Below are 26,858 nucleotides of genomic sequence, written 5' to 3' on the forward strand. Positions count from 1 at the left end.
CTTACCGTGTGATAAATGTGTTGAAGTTTGCTTGTTTCTTAAATGTAGGCCAAAGTGCTCTCGTATTGATGCCCATGGTTGTTTAGCAGCATTCTGTGGTTATTGTGTTGCTCCACCCCTAGTTACCTAGTCATTCTGTTGCTATGAAGATCATAATTCTACTGATGCCTCCATGCATAGCATTACTACCACTACTTCCTGGTTCTTCTTTTATGGAAGTTGACTGATTGTTCTGTTCCTGGAGTCTTACATGAACATGCACCAGAGTCATTTGTATTGGTTTCCAAATATATATGTAATACTTTTTTTTAAAAAAAGATAGCCTTTGGTCATATCCTCCCCATACATTTAAAGTACATTACTTCCCCCAGAGAATCCTGAGAACTTTAGTTTGTTAAGGGTGCTGGGAATTATAACTCCGTGAGGGGTAAAGTACAGTTCCCAGGATTCTTTGGGGGAAGCTATGTGCTTTACATGTGCTTTAAATGTATGTTGTGAATGTGACCTATATCGCATGCATGTGCATTTCTTCATGCAACCTCCATGAAATGAAAAGAAATTGAGGACTCCACCCCCAAGTTCACATTGCACATTAAAATAAAGATTAATACTATATTTCCCCGAACCATAACACTCTTTACAAAGCACACAAACAAACATGATTTCAATGACATATAATTGGCTTGACAAAGGGAAAAAGTTCTCAAATACACCAAAACATACATTAACATTTAAAAAGCACTTAATTCACAATCAATGTCAATGTACTGCCTTCAAGTAGATTCTGACTTATGACGATAGGGTTTTCATGAGGCTGAGAGGCAGTGACTGGCCCAAGGTCACCAAGTGAGCTTTATGGCTATGTGGGGATTCAAACCCTGGTCTCCCAGGTCATAGTCCAACACCTTAACCACTACACCACATTGGCTCTCTTAATTCACAGAAGGATCTAAATGTTTTAAGCTGCAATCCTTTCAACATTTACCTGGGAGTGGGCCCCATTGAACTCAAGGAAACTTGAGAAGACTCTGCATAGAGCTACAATTCCCAGCATCATTAACAAACTACAGTTCCCAGGATTCTTTGCGGGAAGCCATGACTTATAAAGTGATATAGGAGTGCTTTAAATGTATGGTGTGGATGTGATCTTATCATAAGCTTAAGTCCCATTGATGAAAAGTCAACTGATGGACCGGTCTGAACTATTAACCAGCAATCTGCCTACCAGAGCAATAGTTGAGCAATAGCCACAGCAACATAGTAAACAGAAATCTAACGCCCTGGACCTGAATTACTTATATGCTTAAAGTTATTAATACCATGAAAAGAAAGCAAGATGCATATATTAAGTATACTTACTTGCTTTTACTACGCTGTCTTACATATCTTTATGAGCTGCAGTTTAAATTCACCAGAGCTTTTTATTCCTTCAGGCCTTGATTTGACAGGAATATTGCTCTTTGCCATCCTGACTCTAATGACACTGACTGCCAACCTGGTGTTTGTGGAGGAAGTATTCTACATCTACCGCAAAATTCCCCCCTCCAAAAGATCAATTTTTATTTGGATAAATGCAGCTGCTCCAGTAAGTTGAATTAAATTAAGCATAGACAAACCTCTTAGTTCTCACATTTGGAAAAGTGAATGTCAAGAATGTAACCATCCATAGTAATGGCATCCTGAGTTGTCCCTATTATTGGGTTTCTGGATATGCCTTCCTCTTAGGGGACAGACTGCAGCTCAGTGGTAGAGTACCGTGGCGTGCCACCCCAATCTCTGAGCGATGCGAGACTTCCAGGGGTGCCAGTGCTTACTCAGGGTTTGCTTTCCTTGGATTGAAGGTTGGCAGAGACTGTGGTGTCTTATAGGATATATGGTTTTTATTTACACATATTCACAACCTGATCTTAAGATAGAGGTGTTCTCAGCATTAATGGTCCATCAGATCTTGCTCCCCGAGGCCTATAGCTTTGGGATCCTTTCAGACACAGAGGGCAAGTAAGCCTCTCTGTTTCCAGCTCCCAGCTTTTTCACAGACTAACTGAGGAAAGTGTACTTAATTGCTCCCCTGGCAGATTCTTACACTTGTTAATGGAGGCACTTGGCAGACTTGGCTGAATCCATTAACTTATGAATGGAAGTAGTCTGAGCAGTAAAGCAGGTGTCATCCTTTGCAGATCCCAAATCAGAGGCTGACAAGGGGTTTCATAGAAATCATCCATCTTAACCCCCAAATCCCATAACAGTTCATTCTTTGCATGCATAAAGTCCCTGGTTTAGTCCCTGGCATCATCTGTTAAAACAGGAGTTGGTAAACCTCAGGGGTGGGGAACCCCTCCAGGCCTCTGTCTGGCCTTTAAGACTCTGCCCAAGCCACACCCCTCACTGGCCCTGCTCTGCTCCCTCTTCTAGCGATTTTGAATGGCTGGAATGTATCCTTGAACTGTGCTAATTCCTCTTGCTGACCTGGATGGAAGATGGAGAATGGTGTGTGTGTGGCTACACCCACTTTTTAGCATACCCACCACTAGCAGGCAGCTCCCGGAAGGCTGTGCACAAGGGAATGTGGCTCTTGGGCTGGAATAGGCTTCCCACCCCTGAATTAAACGAACAGGTAGTTGGTGATTTGAAAGATCTCTACCCTGGTCTGAGACCCTGGACTGCCGCTGCCAGTCAGAGTAGACCATACTGGCCTACATGGACAAATAGTCTGGCCGCTTACAAGGCAGCTTCCTATCTTGCTGATTGCATACCCAAGGTATGATTTCTTTATCTGATGTTTTCTAAGGGAGATGGGTTCCAATCTGATAATGAATGATGTCTAACTCTAGACTAGAAAATAATGAATTATGTCTAAAAATAAATTATGCCTCAGTCTGAACTATTGGACCAGTCAAACCTGAGAATATTTTCTACTGTAGTCTGCATTTGGGCTATTATATGGCTGTACTGTATATTTAAGTAATGTTTTACCTGCAGCTGTTATTTTAATGTTGTTCACTGGTTTAATTGGTTTGTTGTTACCCACCATGGGAGGGCATAGGCTATAAAAGGCAGACTAGAACTCTGTTAAATAAAGTTATAACAACAACCAGGCATGTCTTTGGCTATCTCCCTTAAAACTGCAGAGCCACTTTGGGACTGTTGATTTTATGTCTAGGGTGTTTCCTCTTGGAGAATAACTCCCCAGGTAGTTCATTTCCCACTGAGCATTAATATCATCATCATTGTCGTCATCATCATAAAAATATTTTATTGTACTAGCCACTGGCCATGACAATGTTAAATTATACTCCATTGTATACAATAGAATAAAAATAGATAATACAATAATGAAATTAAAATACAATATAATTATGTAAAACCTTTGATACAATACAGCAAAATCCAATTTAAGCTGAAATTAACTGGGAACTTTCTTGAATGTTATCTGTTATGTTTCACTAGTTCTTTCTTTCTACTCGGAGTTTCCTTGCAGCTGAAGCATAAAGTGCTGTTCTATATGCTGTATATGGGTCAGTATCTTCTAAGAGAAAACAGATACTTTCATGATCAGAATACGTTGTTAGGCTAGACAAAATATATCAATATCCAGAACACTGAAATCAGTAGAAAAGGATTTTTAATATGTGGAGGCATTGTGAGAGAGCCAGGAGCTTGTGGGAAGATAAATTTCAACATCCCACTTTTAGAGTGATGCATTTCCCTGTGTCTTAAAACTTTTTTTTTTACAGCTCTGATCAAAGTCAAAAGTCTGATCAGAGTTTAGAATTGTGCTTCATTCAGTAGAGAATTGATGTTTCATCGACTGTACTTGTTTAATAAATCTGTTTTATCCCAGCAAACCTTGCTGTTCCTCTCTCTTTCTAGGTGATTGCTACTACCTCATGCATTGGGATGTGGATTCCTCGCTCAACAATGTTTACAGATTTTACTGCAGCAGTGTATGCTTCCTTTTTCCTTTTTAAACACTCATCTTGGAACACTCAGGCGTTTCTATTTTAACAGCCACTAGCATCAAGCAAACATACAGTTATTTTGTGTATAAGAATAGCCCTTTTGTCAAAAATAAAATCCTTTATCAGGTTTTGTTTGTGAGAGTAATATTAACTAGGTCTCTGATGCTAGTGTAGAAACCAGATAATGATGCCAACTAGATAAAGAAATTGAACATTTAAGGTGTGTGGGGGGTGTATTCTTTAGTTTGCACACTAAAAAGCTCATAGATTCCTTTTACTGAAAGCTGGATTGAAGCAGTGCAACCACTAATTTCTTCAGAATACACTAAAGAACAAGATTCTGACCTGTAACATTTCACCAGTGTTTTCTTAAGGGCACACTGCAGATTTTTTTAAATTGCTGAAAATAAGTACATTGATGTAGAACCCCACCCCCCAAGCTGGAGATCTATGTGATGAGGCTTGTCAGCTGTTGCATATAAAATTAAGAGAGAAAAAATTAAGAATAGTATTCTTTGCATCTAGGAGGCAATGGAGTAATATCAATAGCTGCAGAGCTGACTTGAGTTATCTTCCCCGCCACACACTCACGAAGTAAAATGGCCCTATACAAATATTCTTGTACAGTGAAAACTATAGCCCTCGTGCCCCAGTCATTGGTGACAAATGTTTAATAATAAATCATTGCCAGTTGGCTGCTTTTTAAGGAGACTCCAAAATCTATTGCCTGAATCAAGTAGGGCCAGTGAATAGTATAACGTTGGTGCTATAAATGAAGAAAGAGTAAAGGGAAAAAGAAAGATAGGAAGATAGAAAAGAAAGGTAATTTAGGGAGTGAACTGCAAGTACTAGCAGGATGGCGAGCTAACAGAACCCCAACACAGGGGTTATTGCTATAGCTGAGTAGTCGGGCAAGTTCCCTAGACTTCTGCTTTTAGCACATTTCCCTCTGCAGAAATGTCTGTGTGTGGAGGGAGTGTGTATAGCCTCATATATGTCATTGTTCTGACCTGTCCATATCAGGTACTCAAGGTAGCACCATGGATAGCTCCAGATGAGTAACAACTGGCCAACTTCCTTCAATGAAGGCTGGAGGTGTACTGACACCTTTACCGACACTCAAGGCTTCAGTTTACCTCCAGCCTTTGTTAAAGTGAGTTGTGTAAGTTTTGTTTTTTAAGTCACTTTGAGTTCACCTTTCTGAAAAAAGTGAATAATGAATGCAATAAGTAATTTCTTCCTGTCCATTTTCACAAAGCTCCACCCCTTTGGCCTGAAGACTGTGGCTCTGAATGGGCCACCTTCCTGTTCAGTCTTAGGGTCTGTGGGCTCTGAGTGGCAAAACAATCTGGGGCCTGCTCCAATTTCCCAACTAGCAGAACAGCAGTGCCAGGCTCAGCCAATTCCCCTGAGCTCAAGCCTGGAGCCATGACTCATGACACAGTAGTGTACACGGACAGGAGACCTGTCACATAAATGTTAACAGGTGGGTGCTTTTTCTCTCTCTTCTGTTAGATTTTTTGCTATAGTTATCCACAAGTTCCTGCTCATGATGATTAAAGAATGTGGGGGTCAAAAACTATTCCTCAGGCACTTTGAGAATGACCGCTTCAAGATAAGCACAGGGCCTTGCTGTTGCTGTTGCCTTTGCCTCCCATATATACACATCAATAGGTGAGTTTATCTTTGAAACCTACCAGTTCTCCACCCCTGACTTATACCATCCCTCTGATGGTACAATTCATCTGGAACTAGTGGCTTCTTCCAGTGAAGTAACACCAACTTACCCTCTGGCACTGATGCAATGTCCAATGATAGTTTTTGATGCTGACACTGTGGAACCCCATCTCCTCAGTACTTTCTTGCTTGCACATCAGATGTTTGGACCAGAGCATGAGCTTGGTTGAACTGATTTGAGTTATATATGTTGTTCCCTGTGGGGCAGAGACCATTTTCATAGGAACATATCCCTAATACTAATTGGCCTCATATCCAGAAGTTGCCTTATACCAGGTTAGGCTATTTGTCCATCTAGTCTAGGATGGTTTTCTACTTTGATAGGCAGGAGCTTTGCATGGTCTCAGGCAGAGGTATTTCCTATCACCTACTACTTGATCATTTTAACTGGAAATGCCAAGCCTTAAATGGACTTGACACCTTCTGAATGCAAAGCAAATGCTCTACCACTGAGCTGTGATGCTTCTCCAAAGGGCATGGGGAGTGGGGGGAGGCAATCTAGATTGTGAAAAATAGATGCCAAAAAAGGGCTGGGGAACATTGTTCAGTCCAAGGGCCACTTTTCCTTCTGGGCGACCTTCTGAGGGCCATATGCCATTGGTGGGTCGGGCCAGAGTTAAAAGTGGGTGGAGCACCAAATGTGAATTTTACCTTTGTATAGTAGACTAGTTTTGACACATGTTCACACACTCCAATCTATCCCCCATCCAGACAAGCAAGAGGCATTAACAGAATTCAAGGACACATTCCAGACAGGCAAAAACATTAATGGTGCAAAGTGGGGTCATTGAGGGGTGTGGCTTGGGTCAGGGAGCGTGGCTATGGGAGAATTCTGAGAGTTAGATGAAGGGACCTGGAGGGTTGTATTTGGCCCCCAGGGCCTGAGGTTCCCCATCCCTCCAGCCCTGTAACCAGCCTTTCTTGTTAGGTGGGGCAGCCATGGTGGAGCATGGGGGTGAAGGAGGCGCTTAGTGCCAGCCAATTCCTCCCCTTCACTGGTGGAGAGGATGTGAAGGCCTGGCTCCTCCTCAATGCAGAGAGAGTGTTAATTTACATACAGGGCTACAGAAAGGTCATGTTAACAGAAAATTTAGTATGAGCGGCATGAATTAAATGACTGGCTTTTTTTTGTTTCATAAGAAAAAAGGATGTTAAGAATACAGTGAACAAAGGGACACCTAAAGATGTTAATTCCTCCTTGAGCATCCCTCTTTTAGCCTTGGTCCTGATCTTTAGATTTTCCTTCCTGTTGGGCAATCAGGAGAAAGCATTTTAACTGGTTGCTATATAAAGCACTACCTAAGCAACTGGAAATTAATTGTAGGAAGTGATTGGATTTTTTTCACTGTTTGCTGGATTTATTTATTTTTCTGCCCCGAAACCCTGAAAAGACTTCATGCTGAGCTGCACACATTGGGAAAATCAGAAATTAGGCCTTAGTTACAGCCTAGGTGGCCAGCCAGCCAGCTACTATAGCATGCACACAGCAGTGTTTCTATTCCTCTAGAGCTGCTTTCATCCTGTGCCATCAAGTACTCAAGAAAAAGAAGAAAAAATAGTCACTATGATTATGAATATAGTGAGTGTGTTAAAAGTGTAAAGATAACTTATGGTAGATATTTTTTCAGATCAGTTTCAGTTGTCTCATTATTTTACCCTTTAGGAATAAGCACCCAGTCCTGCTCTACTTGTCATAATATCTGCAGAATAAACAACCTCTTACTTCTTACTGCAGGCAAACAAAATGCTTCTTTATTGTTGGCTGGGTAAAGAACACAACTGAAACTGAAAAGCAGACCAAGGAAAGTCCAAGGGGTGGAGTCTGGATTTTTTCAGGATCACTGAAGTAATAGGGTGATTGTGATCGTGAAAAATCCACCCTCAGTCAGGGAAAGTCTTGCATGAGCATACTTTTGGGGGCTCTTCAGGTGAGGCTTTTGTTGTGCACTTGCCCTGCCTAATTCACTGGATTTTTCAGAGGGCTCTTTTCTTAAATTGTTCCAGTTCTTAAAACAAGCTGTCATTCTTTAAATGGAGGCTGTCATTGTCTGTCATTTCACAAATTAAAATACAATTTCCCAAGAATATTGGGAGGGGCTGTGCACCCATTTGCCCCACCCATGCTACAGGTCTGCATCCCTCCTTTAGCACTGCACCTTCAATTGATCTGCCCTTCGCCCCACAACTGCTTTGAATTAAAATGTGAATAAATCTGTGGAAGATCTGATGACAGTTCTCTCCATATCTTTACTATTTGGCCCTTAGATTGACAGAGGGTAGAGATGTCACAGAAGCATGTTTCTGTCAACAACTGGTATGTTCTCCAAATAGTTCCTTAGCTTCCTTAGAGAAAGCAAGAAGAGGTGATCTGCCAGCTCATTTGTACACTCGTTTGTACTGTTTATAGTTCTGTAATTATTTGCAGGAGTAAAATTGCCACTATAATTATATCATTATTATGCAATTATGGCTGTATTAATTGAGCAATTATATTAAGCCAAAGTTCATTAATATAGCACAGAGTACACCAAATAGCAGCTTGCCTTCATTAATGAGAGTGTCTGAGGTGCAAAGTGAGGAAGGTTGGAGATCTAAATAAAGGGAAGAAGGAAAGGTGTGATGGGGAGGGGGAAGGGATGTTGGCTAGGGGTGTTACTGCTCAGACTGCCCAAACAAAAGCCCAATAGTCAGTGCATCAAGATGGCCACCTCAATCTTCGTTGAGATTATGAACTGGTCTCCCCAACTTTTTTTTTTTTTGTCAGGCGAACACTGTTTTTACTGAAGCTGGGGACGTTCCAATTTGCTTTTCTCCGCCCGGTGCTAATGTTTCTATCGATCGTGCTTTGGACCAATGGAAACTACAGTCTTTCTGATGTAAGCAAATGTTTGAAGAGTTTATTGAAACTTGACAAAGCATGATTAACAAACACCTGAACACCAAACAGTTTTGAACTAAAAAGTGCCAGTCAGAATGTAGATGTAAATCATCATTGTCTTGCTGCAAAATCAATACAGTAATAAGGAACCCAAAGCAGAATTGCAATACTGTATGATTAATACACAGCTGGTGTGTAGCTAGCAGAGTCAAGGTGTAAAGCAAAAATTTAACAAAAAATGGCCTGCTATAGTTGAATTAAGAGGGTTAAACAGAGGGCACTTCCAGACTGTCACTGTTTTGGGGTGGGATTCAGGTCGTGCAATGAAAAGCGATTCCGAAGTCTTGAGAAAAACCTGTTTCCCCAAAAGATTTTATCCTTATTGTATCTTTTGTAAACTTACTGTGCTATGGTGTTAAGAGACAATGGTGTTAAGTGGCATATAATTTTTTTGGAACAAATAAATAAGATTGGACTTTTTGTGATAAGGAAGGTAGAAGGAAAATGCACTGGAAAGTGTGGGGTAGCACTTGCTTGACACAACAATTGTCTAACTTTCCTGCAAACAAGTCAGAATGAATGTTCAATAAACAGCTGACATCATATAACCTCCTTACAAACAAACAGATCAGGATGAATGTTCAATAACTAGGTTGTCTGGAAGCAACCAGTATTGCCATTAAAAAAGAAGAACATGGCAGCAGTGATTCCAAATATTTTCCTGTGGTCTCATGCAAGTTCAGTGGCAAATAAAATGGTAACCTGATGAAACAAAAAAATAAACAGGTAATATGTATATTAGTGACTGATGGATGGAGATGTCTCAACAGAATGCCTTCTCCCTTTTGAAAGGAGTGGGCAGTGGTACCAGACCTAGAGAAGAAATCTACTCTCCTGCCAGTGCCAGTGCATTTGCTGACAGAGGGTTCGTACAGGCCACTGCAGTGTGAAAGCCTACAGGTCATCATCTTCAGAGCTTGAAAAAGTTACTTTTTTGAACAACAACTCCCATCAGCCCAATCCGGTGGCCATGCTGGCTGGGGCTGATGGGAGTTGTAGTTCAAAAAAGTATTTTTTTCAAGCTCTGATCATCTTAACGCTGCTGTCACAAATAGGACATCTTCTTTGCATATTAAAATCACATATTTCATTTGTCCGTGGGGTTGCCAGCTTGCCCGCCCCCTGAGACACAGCCCTGACTATCTATCTTATTCATTTATCAATCACCTTTCACATGAGTCTTAAGGCGATGTACAAACATACAATAAAAAAACTAAGATAGCTTTTATAAACAGTATAAAAACCAAGTAGAGATGGGTTTTAAAAGAATTCAGAAAGAAAGCCCTAAGGCAAAGACCTTTTCATCCACCTAGAAAGGCTTGTTAAGCAAAAGCGTCTTTAACTGAGCATTTCTTAACTGCTGCATTTCTTGCCAGACTGGCTTTGAGGAGTAGCATTGAAGGCAAAACCAGATAGGTCTGTTACTTAGAAGGAAAAAACTAAACACATTAAATGCCACTGCACTTTTTTTTAATTGGCCACTACTTTGCTGCTGTTTTTTTTTTTAATTGAACTGTCTGTGCTCTTGTTTTTATACTTTTGTTATTTTGTGCTTGGCTTTTATTGCTGTTAGCTAACTTTTGTGCCCAAGGCAACTAACAGTGAAATCCTACTCAGAAGTCCCACTGAGGTCTATGGATTGCAGCCTAAATAAATAAGTTTGGCCCCGAGAGGTTCCTATGGATGACTTTTAGTGCAGAAGAGGAACGTTTAAAATTGCCCTGTCAACTACTTCCAAAAATTATCATTCTAAATTTATTGTTGTGTGATCACACCCGTCTTACCAGCATCCAGTCATGACATTTGTGTGAGTGTGTGTGAGAGAGAGAGAAACAGAGAGAGGGGGTTCTATTATTGAGCTTTATTGAAAACATACATAAAGACCCTTGATATAATTTCAAACAAGCTTACTAAGAAACAATTCAATTGAAATTGAACCAATGTAAAGGAATGAACATTGATACTGCTTCTTCCTCCTCCTCCTCACTAAGAACTGCTGATATATTTGTGCAAGTACTTCCACTGCAGTTCTCGTAAGCCACTAAGCATGCCAGACCATACATTCGGCAGGTATACATGGTTCATTCACACTGATTTTGCCAGTGCAATAAATTGTTCTTTCAGTCACTTTTCTGGTGGACTTTGTGCATGGGTGGTGGTGGTTATGGGCTATGGTTGCCCATGTAAACGTCACCATCCCCGTATCTTTGGATCCAATTCAGTATCTCCAAGCCTTCTCCATATCACATCTTGGTAATGTGTCCTGCCTGAGTGGTAATTTGCTGTATTGACTGTTGGAGACAGAGGTGCAAGGTGAACTCTTTTTCCCCCCTGTAGAGATTTTCCTTATATGCAGTTTATATCTCAGATTGTCAAAGTATGGATTTTCATCATTCCCTCCATATGCAGATGACAACATTTCATGCCTGACCTCTGACAGTTGTTTCTAGGTTTCGTGTTTTGTTTTCCCAAGCAACGATGTTCGCTCACATCATTTTTTGGCTATAAGAAGGAGGTGAAATGTAGATGTTTTACTCTTTCCAAAAGTGGAGCTGGTTGTATCACAGCCTGAGAAAAAGGGAGAATTTTGTGTTCTGCTCCTACATCACGTGTTGCAGACTACATTACTATGTTCCCTTTTACATGATGCAAGAGAAGGACAGATACGCCTGTGGCTGCATACACACCATACATTGAAAGCACATTCAAAGAACAGGGCTTCCTCAAAAAAATCCTGGGGACTATAGTTTGTTAAAGGTGCTGGGAATTGTAACTCTGTGAAGGGTAGACTACAGTTCCCAGAATTCCTTGGGGGAAACTATGAGCTTTAAATGTATGGTGTGAACACAGCCTGTATCATCAACAATCACTGTTGCACGTTCACTTTCTGCTAACTGTAATGTTGTTTTTACACTAGCTATATCAGCATAATCTTTGGCATGGATCACAGCGTGACTGTTGTTTTTGGGTATCTCCAAGTATGTCCACAAAACTATTTTCCTGGTTTGAGAGGAAGGGTGTTTTACTCAAAGTCTTCAAAGAGAGATTGACGTGGATATTTTTGGTGCCACTGAGTGTTACTTAGAGTAAAAAGGAAACATGCATTCTTATATGAATAATGCTGGCCTGGAAGCAGAAAATGACATGCCATGGAATATTATCTGTGTATCTGTTCAATTTACCTTTTCAGTTATCACCCAATGGAGCTGCCATATGGATTAACTGCTTCATAGGCGTCCTTACAGTCATTGCCCTGTGGCCAATTGGAATCATGTTTCAACGAGTTCGAGTTCTTCTTAACTGCAAGAAGATTATTCCTAAATTTGCACTCTATCAGGTGAGAAAGTTAAGACTACATTGCAGGCCTGAATTTGAAATGCTTCTCAAGGAGAACAGCTGTAGACTCAAGTTGGCAAACCTAAAAGAGCAATCCAAGATCAAAGACCCCCTTTTTAAAAAAGAAAACTTTATTATTTGAAGATTTATTATTTGAAGTCTGAAAAGTGATCTTTGTAATTCATTCCTATATTGTGATAGCTTCTTTCAACATTTTTGAGTAACAATGAAGAATTGAACAATATTTACAGTCCATGAAGTCTTCACATGCTAAAAATATAGCAGTTGCTGAGTTCCTTTTCCTATGCATGGGAGGAAGTGTTGTAGAAAAAAGTATATCCTGTAATACAATATTAAAATTCCAGAGTGTACTTCTGAAGACTATGATAGGTACTGGTAAAAATGGAGTTGTTTAAATTGTTTCAGTGCATCACAGTTTATGTAATGCTATTTTTCCTGGGCCACTCCACCCATAAGAATGTGGGTTGGATCCAGATTAACAGCACAATACATCTTCTCAGAGTAATTTCCACTGAGTTCTATAGGGCTTACTCCCAGAATTTTAGCTAAATTACCTGAAAACAGTGGGACTTCAGTGAAGTCATTGCTAATTTGTCCTCCTGATTTCACTGGGGCCTAAGTTCAAGTTAGCTGGATCCAACCCACAGTATTTTTTTTTAAAAAAAGAAACACTTTGCCCCAATCTGCAAATGAGAGTGCCAATGTGGTGGGGTGAACTGGGAAGACAGAGTTCAACTACCTACTCAACTATAATACTTTCTGGGTGACCTGACTTATGGCAGTCATTATCCTATTTCACAAGGATGTTGCAAGGATAAAACAAGCAGAGGGGAAGCAGAGTACACTGTCCCAAGCTTACTAGGAGGAAATAAGACTTCAACTAATTGAAATCAATCAGAAAAATAAACTCTATTAATTTCATTAGGATTTAAGCATAAAGTTGGGGATCTTGATTTGGAACTGATATCTGTATGTGATGCGCTGTGATGTAACAAGTACGGTTGGTCTCCTATTTTTAAAAAATGGTACCCATTTACATGCATTTAGCATTTCATTAATATTTTTTTCTGCCAAGAAAACTTGCCACAGTCCTTGCAACTCTGTAACTGCTAGCCCCTGTGTGATGAAAAAGAATTCCTCCATGGATTTTAACTTGTAAGAATAACATTTGCTTGTCCATAGCAGGACTATTCTTCACCTACCTGAACATATGATACGTATGAACATATTTCAGACAATATATAAATGCACCAAACGTACCACATCATAATACCATCAGCCATTTCATAAGTAACAGTATTAAAATAATATAACATCCACATTTAGCTAACAAATTGCAGCACCACTGATTCAGTTTCCTAAACATATCTAAACAGCACAAACTTTTTTCCAAAAAATGCAAACAATTCCTTTTATAAAGTAAAACAATATAACAAAAACAAACATTTAACTAACAAAATTAGAACATGTCACTAACACACTCCTTATCACAAAACATATCAAAATAAAAATGGTTAGGGCGACAGCAGGAGGATACATTACTAAAAATATTGTAAGATTAGGGTTACAGGTTTAGTAAAGGGAGCCCTTGGGACATTAGGGTTCACCTAATGGGTCCCTTGTTCCCAATGGAGTTCAGAACCCAGTTCATCCTTGGACTTCTTGGATCAGTAGACTTCTTTATAGTACCCACATGTCTCTGATGTCTCTGACTTGCTACTGAGTTTATTGCTGAGAACCTTCAGTTCTTTGCTGTTCTTCCACCTTTGCCCCAAACTCCAGGGACAGGCTTCTAGTCCAATTCTCCCAGTTTTTCCAGCACATGGGCTTCTTGCCAACCCCAACACAGGTTGCCATGCAGGGGTGTAGTTGTCCAGGGTCTTGGGGTGTGTGTCTTAGACCTTTTACATTTTGGGGAGCAGGGTCCCAGCAGGGTCCCTGTGTCTCCAGCATCCTATGAGACAATCAGCATGAAAGGGGAGTGTCTTAGCCACTGAAAAGAATCTTCTGACATGCTTCCTTGACCTTTCCTGCTGATTGGAGCCAATCAGTGTGAAAGGAGATGAGTCAGCCACTGAGAAGAGTCTTCTCAGTAGCTAACACTTTTCCCTTTCATGCTGATTGGCTCCTAGGGATGTCTGTTGTGGGAGAAGGCATTAACAAGGATCTCATTCTCAACCCCGCAGCAAAAAAGGGGGAGGGGCATGGCTATGACTAACATGAAGGAACCCTGCACTTCTGAATTTGCCACTACACTACTGTTTCCATGTATCGTTTGTCCAAGTTGATGCTCTCTCTCCCTTTCTCTCTCTCTCTCTTTCTCTCTCTTGCACGCTCTCACTCTCCTCCACACACAAGCTCTCAGAATCTCTTTCACTCTCTCTCATGTCTGCTTCCTCTGCTCTTCTTGACACACCGTCTATAGCATTCCAAGCTGACCCACCCCCTACAGCTCTCGCCCTGCTGGCTTGAAGCCTGGATAGTGTGTCACTGGGCTTGCCTCTACCAGCCCTGGCATTCTCCTTCTGGCCTCCCCTTTCCCTCCTCCAGCAGAGCTGCAAGGAGGATGTCACAGCAGTTGGCCACACTCCTTCTCCAGTGCTGTAACCAGTCCTGAGGTGGACACTGGACCTAGGAGACAGCAGTTCCCAGGCTCCTTCGCTGCCTCTCCAGCCAAGTCTTCTCCACAGTGTGAAACAAGTCCCTCAACTTGATTGAAAAAGAAAAGAAAAAGATAAACAAAGATTTTTTAAAAAAGGGAAAGGGGAAAAAACAATGACAAAAAAACTGTCAGCTCACATTATGAATACAATAACCATCAGTACTTCCATCTAAAATTAAATATATAAGTCATAGAATCATAGAGTTGGAAGGGGTCTATAAGGCCATCGAGTCCAACCTCCTGCTCAGTGCAGAAATCCAAATTAAAGCATACCTGACAGGTGGCTGTCCAGCTGCCTCTTGAACGCCTCCAGTGTTGGAGAGCCCACCACTTCCCTAGGCAGGGGTGTAGTCATTCAGGGTCTTGAGGGGTCTTAGACCCATTACTTTTTTGGGAGCAGAGTCCCAGCTGGGTCCCTATGTTTCCAGCATTCTACACGCTAATCAGCATGAAAGGTAAATGTATTAGTCTCTGAGAAGAGTCTTCTAATATGCTTCCTTGTCCTTTCCTGCTGATTGGAGCCAAATACAGTGAAAGGAGGTGAGTCAGCCCCTGAGAAGACTCTTTTCAGTAGCTTACACTCCCCCCTTTCATGCTGATTGGCTCCTAGGGATGTCTGCTGTTGTGGAAGAAGGCTACAACTCAGTAGCCCAAAAGGGTGTATATGGTTCTGTCTATCTTGACGGGACCCTGCACTTCTAAATTTGCTACTACAGTCATTGGTTCCATTGTTGTACCGCTCTAACAGTTAGGAAGTTTTTCCTGATGCTCAGAAATCTGGCTTCCTATAACTTGAATGCATTATTCCATGTCTTGCACTCTGGGATGATCGAGAAGAGATCCTGGCCTTTGTCTGTGTAGCAATCTTTCAAGTATTTGAGGAGTTGTATCATGTCTCCCCTCAGTCTTCTCTTCTTAAGGCTAACCATGCCCAGTTCTTTCAGTCTCTCCTCATAAGGCTTTGTTTCTGGTCCCCTGATCATCCTCGTTGCCCTCCTCTGAACCTGCTCCAGTTTGTCTGCATCCTTCTTAAAGTGCGCTGTCCAGAACTGGAAGCAGTACTCAAGACGAGGCCTAACCAGTGATGAATAGAGAGGAACCAATACTTCACGCAATATGGAAACTATACTTCTATGAATGCAGCCTAAAATAGCATTTGCCTTTTTTTGCAGCCACATCACACTGTTGGCTCATATTCAGCTTGTGATCAACAACAATTCCAAGATCCTTCTCACATGTAGTATTGCTGAGCCAAGTATCCTTAACTGAGCATTTGGTTTCTATTTCCTGAATGTAGAACTTTGCACTTATCCCTGTTAAATTTCATCATGTTGTTTTCAGTCCAATGCTCCAGCCTATCAAGATCCCTTTGAATTTTGTTTCTGTCTTCTAAGGTATTCACTATTCCTCCCAATTTTGTATCATCTGCAAATTTAGCATTCCCTGCACCGCCTCATCCAAGTCATGAATAAAATGTTGAAAATCACTGGACCCAGGACAGAGCCCTGCGGTACCCCACTCGTTACTTCCACCCAGTCTGAGAAGGAACCATTGATAAGCACTCTTTGAGTATGATTCTGTAGCCAAGTCAATATAAGCCTTCCAGCTGTCCAAATAAGTATGTATAGGAGATAAATGTTTAATGTAGCAGGGAGTGGTAAGGTCCTCAGACCACTTCAGAATTGACAGTGGGTGTTTATCCTTCCAGGCTCAAAATATAAGTTTCTTTGCAACCTTAAGGGCTTACAAAACCCACTTTTGCTGTTAATACCCATACTACAGAAACATGATTAAAAGTACATGAACATCTGCAAAATCAGTGCAGCAGCATTAACAGAAAAAGTACATGTTAATTTTCCCCAAGATGAAAGTAGCAGAAACTAAACTAAAAATTCTCATCCCCTCATCCACGAAAATAGTCTATGCTGAGGGAGTAACATAGCCTTCTCCAATGACCAAAAGATGGACCAAAACATCTGTGGGCAGGCACCATATCCAGGAAGGCTGGAGTAATAATACTTTACATACAAGAACTTGCAGCTTGCCCCTCACTTGGGCCATCTGTTCTCTAGCTCTCCCCTATCTTTCTTCTCCAAGGGCACCATCTTCTTTTACAGGACAAAACATACACCATTGGGATGGCACCCTCACCTTTATGCCACCTCCAAAGGGACAACTGTCTTTAGTGTCATCCCCCTCAGAGAGATTTACCTCTTTATTTTAATTTAAGGCGAAAAATGTATACTTTTCATTGAAACACATTCACTCTGTACCAAAACGGAACTTTATGTAGCACTACTGTTCTCTATTTCTTTGTGTTTATATAGTTTGCCCTTATTCTGAGTCAGCTCCAGGCAACCATCATCAACATATTGGCTATGGAAGGGGTAATTGCTTGTATACCCCCACTTTCATCTTCAGCAAGAGGAGCATGTAAGTTGCTTGGACTTAGGTTTGTATGACAAGCTGAACTAGGTCCATTTCTATATTCATGTATAATGGCCAAAGGTTTCCATGTAAATAAAGAACATAGGAAGAGCCCTGATTGATCAGACCAAAGGCCCATCTAATTCAGCAGCCTGTTCTTCTCACAGTGGCCAATCAGATGTCTATGGGAAGCTTGCCAGCACTACCTGAGTGCAATAGCACTCTCCACACATGATTTTCAGCAACTGGTATTCAGAGGTATACCGCCTCTGATACAGAGGTAGAACATAGCCATCATGTTGTTTGTGGAAGGAAATTGCTCTGAGTTCAGTGGAGTTAAAATCCTAGTAACGTAAAGAATAAAAAGTAGGGTAAAGAGTAAAAGGGAGAGACAGATGTAGTATAAAGATTAAGAAAAAAGGGGTAATATAATGGCTCCTCAAAGTGCTTACCATCTGCCTGCAGTCTAAATAGGGTTGCCTGATGTCCAGTTGTTGCCTGGAGACTCCAGATTTTTGGGGTCCTCTCTAAGAACATAAGAAGAGCCTGCTGGATCAGGCCAGTGGCCCATCTAGGCCAGCATCCTGTTCTCACAGTGGCCAACCAGGTGCCTGGGGGAAGTCCGCAAGCAGGACCCGAGTGCAAGAACACTCTCCCCTCCTGAGGCTTCCGGCAACTGGTTTTCAGAAGCATGCTGCCTCTGACTAGGGTGGCAGAGCACAGCCATCATGGCTAGTAGACACTGATAGCCCTGTCCTCCATGAATTTGTCTAATCTTCTTTTAAAGCCATCCAAGTTGGTGGCCATTATTGCGTCTTGTGGGAGCAAATTCCATAGTTTAACTATGCGCTGAGTAAAGAAGTACTTCCTTTTGTCTGTCCTGAATCTTCCAACATTCTACTCTCTGGGTAAGTCACCTTAATCTCCGGACTTTCGGCTTTCATTTTTTTAAAAATTAAGTTTCTATATGGTCTGGTTCTCGAGGTATACACAAAAATGGCAGCTGCCGCCCCCTGCAACGTCTGTTAAATTAGCTCGTAGCTGGCTGCTCTAACCCTGCCCTTTCAGGTTTGTAGCCAATATGTATTGCCCTCCAGGCAGTAGTACCAAGACCACATTGGAAGGCCTGAAAAGTGTGGTTTCATAAATTGAGTAAGTATATAGTTTTCAGTCTTTTTCCCTTTTTTGTGCAGAAGTCAAACAAGTTGAATTTTCCTGGGCTGTTGAAAAGGGCAGGGTTTTGAAAACTTTCCCAATATGAATCTTTAATCCAATACTCACTTTTCTGAGAGTAAAGCTGCAATCTAATCCCATATACTCAGAGTAAACCCCTTGAATTCAGTAGGACTTATTTTTGAGTAGACACGGTTAGGACTGTGCTGTAAATGAATGGGACTTTTAAGTGAACATAGCAAAGAATTGTCTTTGTTGTGTAAATCTGTCTCTCCCCCTCCAATCCTATTTTTAAAGCAATTAGGCAAGGCTGACATAGGTATCGCTGCTTTTATTATGTAGGAAACTAATATTGATTTTTTAAAAATGTTCTGCAATGATCAACTGGTTTTGATAATAAACTATTATACGAGGTGTATGTATTTTTACTCTCCAGTGTGTGTGTGTATATGGAGTCTTCCCAACAACCCTGTGAGGTAGGGTTGGTGATTGGTAACCAAGGCAGCTCACAATATGAAATAAATCCCTTTAAAATCCAATAACCATAAAAACAAGTATAAATAGTCACAAAACAGCTTAAAGTGGCATGATTCTGAATTTGCGGATGGGTGAGTGACGTTTCTTATCACTTGAGCTTGGAGTTCTGTGCACGCTTCCCTGTTTGAGTAAGCCCTATTGAATACATTGGGACTGGCTTTTGAGTAAACAAACATAGGATTGCACTTCAAATATCTTTATAGGTTGTGTAAATAATAAACATATTTAACAGTCATGCTTATATACAGTAAATCTCTTCTTTTAAAGCACATGACTTCCCCTAAAGAATCCTGGGAAATGTAGTTTCCCCATCACAGTTATAGTTCCCACCACCCTTAACAAACTACAGTTCTCATGATTCTGTGGTGTGATTCATGTGCTTCAACTATGTGTTGAATGTGTTTTAAATAAATGGTGTTTATCTGCCCTAGGTATGATGTGCATTTATTAGTGAATTGAAAATAATGATTTTAAAAGAAGGTTTTTTTAAATGGCAGGAACTTTCATTCAGTGGTAGTACATATGCTTTGCATGCAAAGGTCCAGAATTCAGCATCTGGAAAAGACTATTGCCTGGAATCATGGAGAGCCAATGCTAGTCCATGTAACCAGTACTGAGCTAGATGGTACGAAATGGCCTGAGTCAGTATAAGGCAGATTCCTGTGTTCCTAAAAGTGGAAAGAGACCCAAGGGCCACAGTGACTCCAAAATTTATTTATGTATTTTATTTACAACATTTATATACTCCTTTATTGTAAAAAATCTCAAAGTGGTTTACAGAAGGAATTAAAACAATAAGAATATTGGCAAAAACAGGAAAGACAGGTATTTTAAAACATTCAAAATAATAAAACCAACAATGAGTTAAAAACAGATAAAAAACACAAAAGCTTCTACATGCCTGGGTAGGCTTTCCTAAACAAAAATATTTTTAGCTGGTGCTGAAAAGAGTACAATGAAGGGGTCTGCCTAATGTCGATAGGCAGGGAGTTCCAAAGCATAGGTGCTGCCACACTAAAGCACTGATTTCTTACAAGAGCAGAACAAGTACTGTGTGGCACCCGTAACATGGAAAGCACACCTTGACCATGGCCTGGTAGCAAATCGGCAACCAGTGCTCATTTCAGAGCAGAGGTATTATGTGCTGACAGGGTCTCACTCATGTCAGCAATTGTGCCACAGCATTCTGTACTAACTGCAGCCCCCAGGTCAGGTTGTGCTGCATGGGGATTTCTGTGACCCCAGCTGACTAGCTGCCAGGTTTTTTTAGTTTTGGTTTTTGGTTGGGAACCCTGACTGGTCGAGGGATGCTGAGTTTTCTGCCTTACTCATAGGAATCTTGTTGTGGTTGGTATAGTATTGCATTTAGGACATCATCACTGTCTTTTTCTTTTTCTATTTGCATTTCGTTTACCTCTAACCTCACTCCCTTACATCCATAGAAGCAACAACAGTGGTTCCATGCACTTAACTCAACCCCCTTAAATCCACTGATGATGCACCTTGTAGGTTGCATGACAGTTTGTATCTTCCCCAATAGTAGTAAAAGAGAATTCATGTACTGGGAAGTGTGGCTGCAATCATTGTTGTTCCCAAGCTGCTCCCCGTGAAGGTAGACCAAACCATGTGTATTTTCTCTCTGTCAATTTTTACTCACTGGATTTGGGTTGGCTGTCAAAGTGAGTTTATAGTAGCCCACAGGGTAGATAGAAAAGGGTAGAGAATCTTCTTACTCTTACTCATTTCTCAGACTTCTTTCTGAAGTGACAGGTAAAAACTGTAAAGAAGCTTGGAGCAGCCATGTTAAAAGGTAGGGGCAGGGCACTGCAGGCAGGGGGTTGCCAACCCTGCTAGGATATGGATGTCTTTGCAGAGGATCCCTAGTCAAGCCTTACCAACAGCACAGTCCAAACCATGTCTACTCAGAAGTAAGTCCTATTGAGTTCTATGGGGCTTAGTAAGCGTGTTTAGAATTGTAGCCTTCAGGGGCATCCATCTTTACTCCTGAGTGCTCCTATCTAACATTTCCACAACACTAGGCTCCCTTCTTTCTACAATGGCCTTCTGGTGACTGTCCTGACCTGAGGGCATTTAAACCTTTCTTGCCAGAAGCAAGTAGGCTAGATTAAATGTTCCCTACCTAGGCTCCATCTTTTAACTAAGATTTCTTAATTTCCAAACAGAGAAATGTTTTCGTTTGAATTGTATGCTCCAAGCAACTGTGGTTGATGCTTAACGTATCATGCTTAATGACATCACTCGGGCCTGCCCCTGAAATCTCAGGGTTTGGGATGCTTCTGACCTGGCAACCCTAAACCTAAAGGACACTAAGAGTTAAATTATATGTGACAAAGGGAGAATAATTATTGGATCACTAGTGTTCTTGATTTGAAAAGACCAAATGTAACTGCAGGGACCCGCAATTCAGATTACGAACATTTCAGTCAGTGAGCTTTGATTCTATGAGAGGGACCCTTCCTCTGCCATTTCCCAGTCTGAATTGCAATAGCATAAGAACATAAGAAGAGGCTGCTGAATCAGTCCAATGACCCATCTAGTCCAGCATCTTGTTCTCACGGGGCCAATCAGTTACTCATGGGAAGCCTGCAACCAGGACCTGAGCACAAGACCCTCTCCCCTCCTGCAGTTTCCTGCAACTAGTATTCAGAAGTATACCATCTCTGACTATGGAAGGAGAGAGTAGCCATCATGGCTAGTAGCCTGTGATAATCTTATCCTCCATGAATTTGTCTAATCTCTTTTAAAGCCACCCAAGTTCATGGCTATCACTGCCTCGTGGGAGCAAATTCTATAGATTAATTATGTGCTTGTGTGAAGAAGTACTTTTTTTGTCTGTCCTGAATCTTCCAACATTCAGCTTCATTGGATGTCCACAAGTTCTAGTGTTATGAGAGAGGGAGAAAGGCTTTTCTCGATCCACTTTCTCCATGCCATACATAATCTTATACACTTTTATCATGTCACCTCTTTCTTACTCGCCTTTTCTCTAAACTAAAAATCCTGAATGCTGAAACCTGTCCTCATAGGGGAGTCACTACATCTCCTTGATCATTCTGGTCTTGAAGGATGGGTGGGAGAAACATACAAATCAGAAAAAATTGCACTCCCTACCTCCCATAGTGCCATGATCTCATTCTAAATTGCCCTCTGCATTTAGCTTAATTTGCCTATTTGGCAGCTCCACACAGAGTTCCCCTGCCATCTAGTCCCATTCTGCCATCATCAGGACATTAATGCTGTTGAGCTTAGTGCAATTTACTTTCATGAGATTGTGTCATAAAGGTGTTTTCACATGTGACTTAAAGCATTTTTTGCTTCAGGTGGTTTGTAAAACCCACACTGACTACAGGGCTAATGTGAATTACCAATGCCTGTGTTTCACTTTCTGTATCATCTTAACAGCAATCAAATGTTTACACAGGTAGGGTGAGAGAAGCTCAAAAACAAAACAGTCTCAAAAATACACATATTTGGAAGTAATTCTCATGATGAAACAAACAGACCTTGCTGTCAGGGAGGTATGCTTAAGATCATGGTATCTAATACACAAAGTAGGGTTGATTTCCTAATTGTTATTTATTTGCACCCTGCTTTTCTTCCAGAGTGCTCACAAAAGCCTATCTATAATTCCCAGGCAGTCTCCTGTTCAGGCAGCTTATAGGAAGATACAGCATGTAGTTTATAGAAAGATTGCTAACGTAATGATCATCCTCTGTACTTTCTAGCATTTCATTTCCCTCTGACCTCACTATTTACAATTCCCCACCAAACATGAGAATATATAACTGCAACTCAGGATAACATTGCATGCATCTGATGGAGAAGGCTGTAAACCACAAAGCTTATGCCATGGGTAGCCAACATAGTGTTTCCCAAATTTAGCTGAATTACAACTGCCATCATCCCAGACTGTTGCCATGCTTGCTGGGACTGATTGGCGCTGAAGTCCAATAACATCTGGAGGGCACCATGTTGATTACCCTGGGCTTATTCAATAAAGTACCGCAACAGTCTAAAATGGCTACCCTCTGGAACTTGATAACATTTCTCTTGCTCTGATATTTGTATGGTGCTGCCTGTAGCCATCATCTATGCTTTCCCTCTGTAACCACGAGACTAAGATACCCGCGGGAGGTCCCAAACATTCTCCTAGAAAAAGACTCACCTGAAATCCAGATCAAATGCAAACAGACTGAACTTGGCAGACCCAAGGACGGTACAGCCCTGGTGCTCAGCACTTGCTAGAGAAAGGCACCTGTCAAAATATGGAGGACATTGGAAAGAGAGTAAATAATTCCTTCCATTTGTTCAGGACCACTATAAAAACCCAGCTATAGTTGAGACCCATAAGCATTGTCCATTCCAACAGTGTAAGAAGAGCAGAACCGAGTTCACTATATTTACCTGTTGTTTTTCTCCTTTAATTTGCCAGATATGAACCAACAGCTGCTCATTTTGGAAATGTTTCTCATAACTCTGACCTCACGGGTCATCTACAGGAAAAAATATGATGACCTGGAGCTTCCAGTGGGTTCTGACCAGGAAACTAAGGACAACAAACAGAACAGCAAGATCACCATGGAGGGCAACATTTTTTGAAAGGGTGATCGTATATTAACTGGAACACTAATCAAGATTCTGTCCAAAACATTTGCTGTCCTTGAAGAGGCTTTCTGACCATTTATAATGTGGCAATCCAACGAAGAATACTGGTACAAGTGGAATAAATTCATATGAGCTGGGGGCATTCAGGGTTAAAAAATGGGTGTCCAGGACTAAACTGTAACAGGGCACATTAGCTAAAGGAATCATTTGGTGATGCAGTGTTCTGCTTTGACATAATGAAACCTGATACAACTATTGTGAGAGCCCACCAGTGCCAACTTTAGCCATATTTATCTGGTGGTGTCACAGAATTAGTTAATGCTAAACATAGCTATTACTCATGATGGTTAAAGCTAATCAGCCCTTAAAATGTAGACAAGTAAAACAAACCCTAGACTGGGGACTGGCTTATCTTCCAGTGTCATGGTTTAATTTTTACACAGCTGTCATAAAATGATGTAGTTTGCATTTGATTGAGCCTCATTCCAAGTTTCAAACTATTGTATTAGAACAAAAGACAAATGTTTTTTATGTTGCCTTTATGATCCCTAAAAGTAATGTTTCAAATTACCTCACCAACTCTCATTCAAGTTTTTTTCTCCATACTGATCCTAATAGATGTGTGTTGCTGTGGTGGCACACGGAATAATGTGTGACTAATGTTGGGGGCAGAAGCTGCTCTAGGACATGGGCAGGAAAAAGAAGGGGCAAGGAGGTAAGCATCCACTTCTTAGATGTCACCAAATCTATGAGGAGGCACAGGAGAGTGAGCCAAAGAGCTGAGAAGAGGCACTCTCTTCCAGAAAGGATAGCCCTTAGGACAAATATTCCATTTATTGAGCTGTGCTTAGTATACTGCTCCTGGACTATAATAATAAAGGAAATATATGTGTTTCTTCATTTAAAGTTCCTTTGTTCCTGGCTACATCTGTGGGCTAGTAACATGGGAAAATATGTTTCATACATCCTAGGGCTTAATTCAACACATTAGGGGCAGAGAGTATCCATGAACATGCTGGTTCTGGGTCCCCTTTATTTCTTGTCGTACTCTGCATCTTTCTGGGGGACTTTCTGCACTCCCAGGTTTAAGAGGCAAAATCTGATTGACACATGCAATCCAACCACAGGGTAGCCACTTGAAAATGCAACGTCACTGGTAAAGAATCTGTGTGAAACAGGTCATCATATTGTTCTAGCAAGACTTCCAGGGCTTGTTAAATAACAGTTTCTCATTACATCTGCCACCAGGAAACACTGGTTTCATCTCATGGCTACAAACCAAGCTATCAACTCAAGATCTGTGTCTTAACAAACCTCATTATGGCTCATGACATTATTTTATTTGCAGAATTTAATATACCACCAATACTAAGAAAAAAAGCATGGCTGCGAACAACATAAAATCAACAATAAAATTACATTAATACAACAAGGACAAAATACTTTTAGATGTTGCTGGACTCCAGCTCCCTTATTCTTGACCGTTGGGCATGCTGGCTGGGGCTGATGGAAGATGGAGCTTTTGTTGCCTGTGGGTTGTACATAAGTTTTTTTTCTCCCACACAAACAAGGTTTTTTTTGGTAGCATTTAAATACTTGTAAAACTGGTGTGACCAGTTACCATTAGTGGGACTCCTTCCAAAAAGGAATATCTGTACCCACAACAGGCAACTAGAGCTCTATTATAGGGAACGGGGAGAAATTTGGTTCAGTTTCTGAACCTCTCTTTTCTGAAAACGGGCGCACAACGCTAGTCAAACCCCACCCCCTTTTTACTGTAAAACACGGTGAGAGCAGCTTGAGTGCATTTTAAAGAAATTTGCTTCAAAGAGATTTCACAATGGATCAGAAGGCCAACCCATTCCCCTCCAGGTGTGGTTAAGAACATAAGAACATAAGAAGAGCCTGCTGGATCAGGCCAGTGGCCCATCTAGTCCAGCATCCTGTTCTCACAGTGGCCAACCAGGTGCTTTGGACATGCTTTGCTGTAGGTGACTAGTGTGCTCACAGCCACTGATATCCTTCAGAATTTGCACTTCTCCAAATTGCAAGATACTGTACATTAGGGGAAAGTGTGCATAAAAATGTATATTTTTGTGAAAATAACATATAAAATGCCTTATATTACGGAACGTTGAATTTAACACTGGAAAAATGAAAAACACAGATAAAATGAAGTTGACAGGTTCATCAACCAGGGGCGTCACTACCGGGGTGCGGAGGATGCGGCCCGCACCCGGGTGTCACCATGAGGGGGGTGACACCCAGAGCCGCCCCGTGCCATTGCCCAGCAAGGCTGCTCCAACTCCTCCTTGGAGGCAGGCGGGCGGGCGAGACCGGGAGCAGCGTCGGTGGGGCAAGGGAGACGCACCGGCGTTCCCAGGACTTTTCCGGCTGGGTTCCCCCCTGGCGTGCGCCCTCCCAGGGGCATGAACGGGGTGGCTGGCCTTGAGTGCGCACGTGCGCACGCAAGCCCAGCCACCTCATCCATGCCCCTGGGAGGGCGCGCACCGGAGGTCCGCACCCCCCCGCACTCCCGCTAGTGACGCCACTGTCATCAACCCCTTTTCCATGATATCACCTTAAAGCCTCTGAAGAATAATCAACTAAACCCCACCTTTAAATCACAACCTCAGACTTGGCTGGTCCAGAAAAACACTTAAGAAATAAAATGCCATGTAGAATGGTCTTGAGTTTTTGTGCAGACTGATCCTGTGCATGTATATTCAGAAACAGGTTCCATGAAGTACAATGGGACTTCCTCCCAGGTAAGTGTACATAGGATTACAGCCTTGACTCCCCTCTCCCTTTTTGGCTGAAAACTCTTTGATGAATGTTTAATATCTTCCACGAAACCGTATCACACTCAGCCAGCAAAGGGAGTGAGCTAATTGTTAAATTCAGTTCAACAAGTTCCTCATTAAGAACAAATTACTCGAGTTTGAAATCTGCTAATTTTCCAATCAGGGTGAGTGTTTGCACTTGTGATTTGGAAATAATTACCACAATGTATAACATCTGAACCTATGTGGAGGCTAATGAGAGAGGGATTCATTTCTTTGGGATTGGAAAAAGAGCTGAAGTAATCTATGTTGCTGTATAGCTTTTTATGAGTTACACACATAAGCCTCTCATATGCCTGAGAACTTTCAGAGACTGTCCTAGTGATTGCTTCAACTTACTTTGATTCTGTATTTAGCTCTGTTTTGGCACTGAAATGATTGCTTTCAAGAAAGCGGCAAAATGTTAAAGATATTCAGGCTTGTTTAGATGCTTTTCTGTTTTACATCACTGCAATTCCAAACCCAGAGGAGTTCATTTGTATTCTACCTTTAATGCAAATAAAACTGCAGTTCCTTTGCAGGAAACACACATTCATTACACCCTTCGTTTCAGTCATAGATTTTTATTAGTGCAAACTTGGGCAATGGATATATATGAA

At 41.3% G+C, this 26,858-nt stretch overlaps 1 protein-coding gene and 1 long non-coding RNA gene across 3 annotated transcripts in view; one reads left to right on the forward strand and one right to left on the reverse strand.

Moving 5' to 3' along the window:
- LOC133385854 (organic solute transporter subunit alpha-like) overlaps positions 1–23,704 on the forward strand; it is a 29,708-nt gene extending 6,004 nt beyond the window's left edge. The window contains exons 2-8 of the mRNA XM_061629443.1: positions 1,434–1,585; positions 3,871–3,944; positions 5,475–5,633; positions 8,461–8,572; positions 11,825–11,971; positions 16,981–17,086; positions 23,244–23,704. Of these exons, the coding sequence (XP_061485427.1) occupies positions 1,434–1,585; positions 3,871–3,944; positions 5,475–5,633; positions 8,461–8,572; positions 11,825–11,971; positions 16,981–17,086; positions 23,244–23,410 (917 nt within the window). The 3' untranslated portion in view covers positions 23,411–23,704. The remainder of the gene's footprint in view (positions 1–1,433; positions 1,586–3,870; positions 3,945–5,474; positions 5,634–8,460; positions 8,573–11,824; positions 11,972–16,980; positions 17,087–23,243) is intronic.
- Positions 12,149–26,212, reverse strand: LOC133385855 (uncharacterized). 2 transcript variants are annotated; one of them, XR_009762978.1, is made up of 4 exons: positions 26,034–26,212; positions 23,216–23,357; positions 22,977–23,066; positions 12,149–12,310 (listed from the first exon to the last, which is right to left on the reverse strand). It is a non-coding gene; the product is annotated as an uncharacterized LOC133385855 (long non-coding RNA). The 2 variants fall into 2 exon arrangements; XR_009762979.1 differs by lacking the exon at positions 12,149–12,310 and adding an exon at positions 13,820–13,945.
- Positions 26,213–26,858: the final 646 nt, after the last annotated feature.

Source organism: Rhineura floridana, chromosome 5 (genome assembly GCF_030035675.1).
Source record: "Rhineura floridana isolate rRhiFlo1 chromosome 5, rRhiFlo1.hap2, whole genome shotgun sequence".
Taxonomy (NCBI): Eukaryota; Metazoa; Chordata; class Lepidosauria; order Squamata; family Rhineuridae; genus Rhineura; species Rhineura floridana.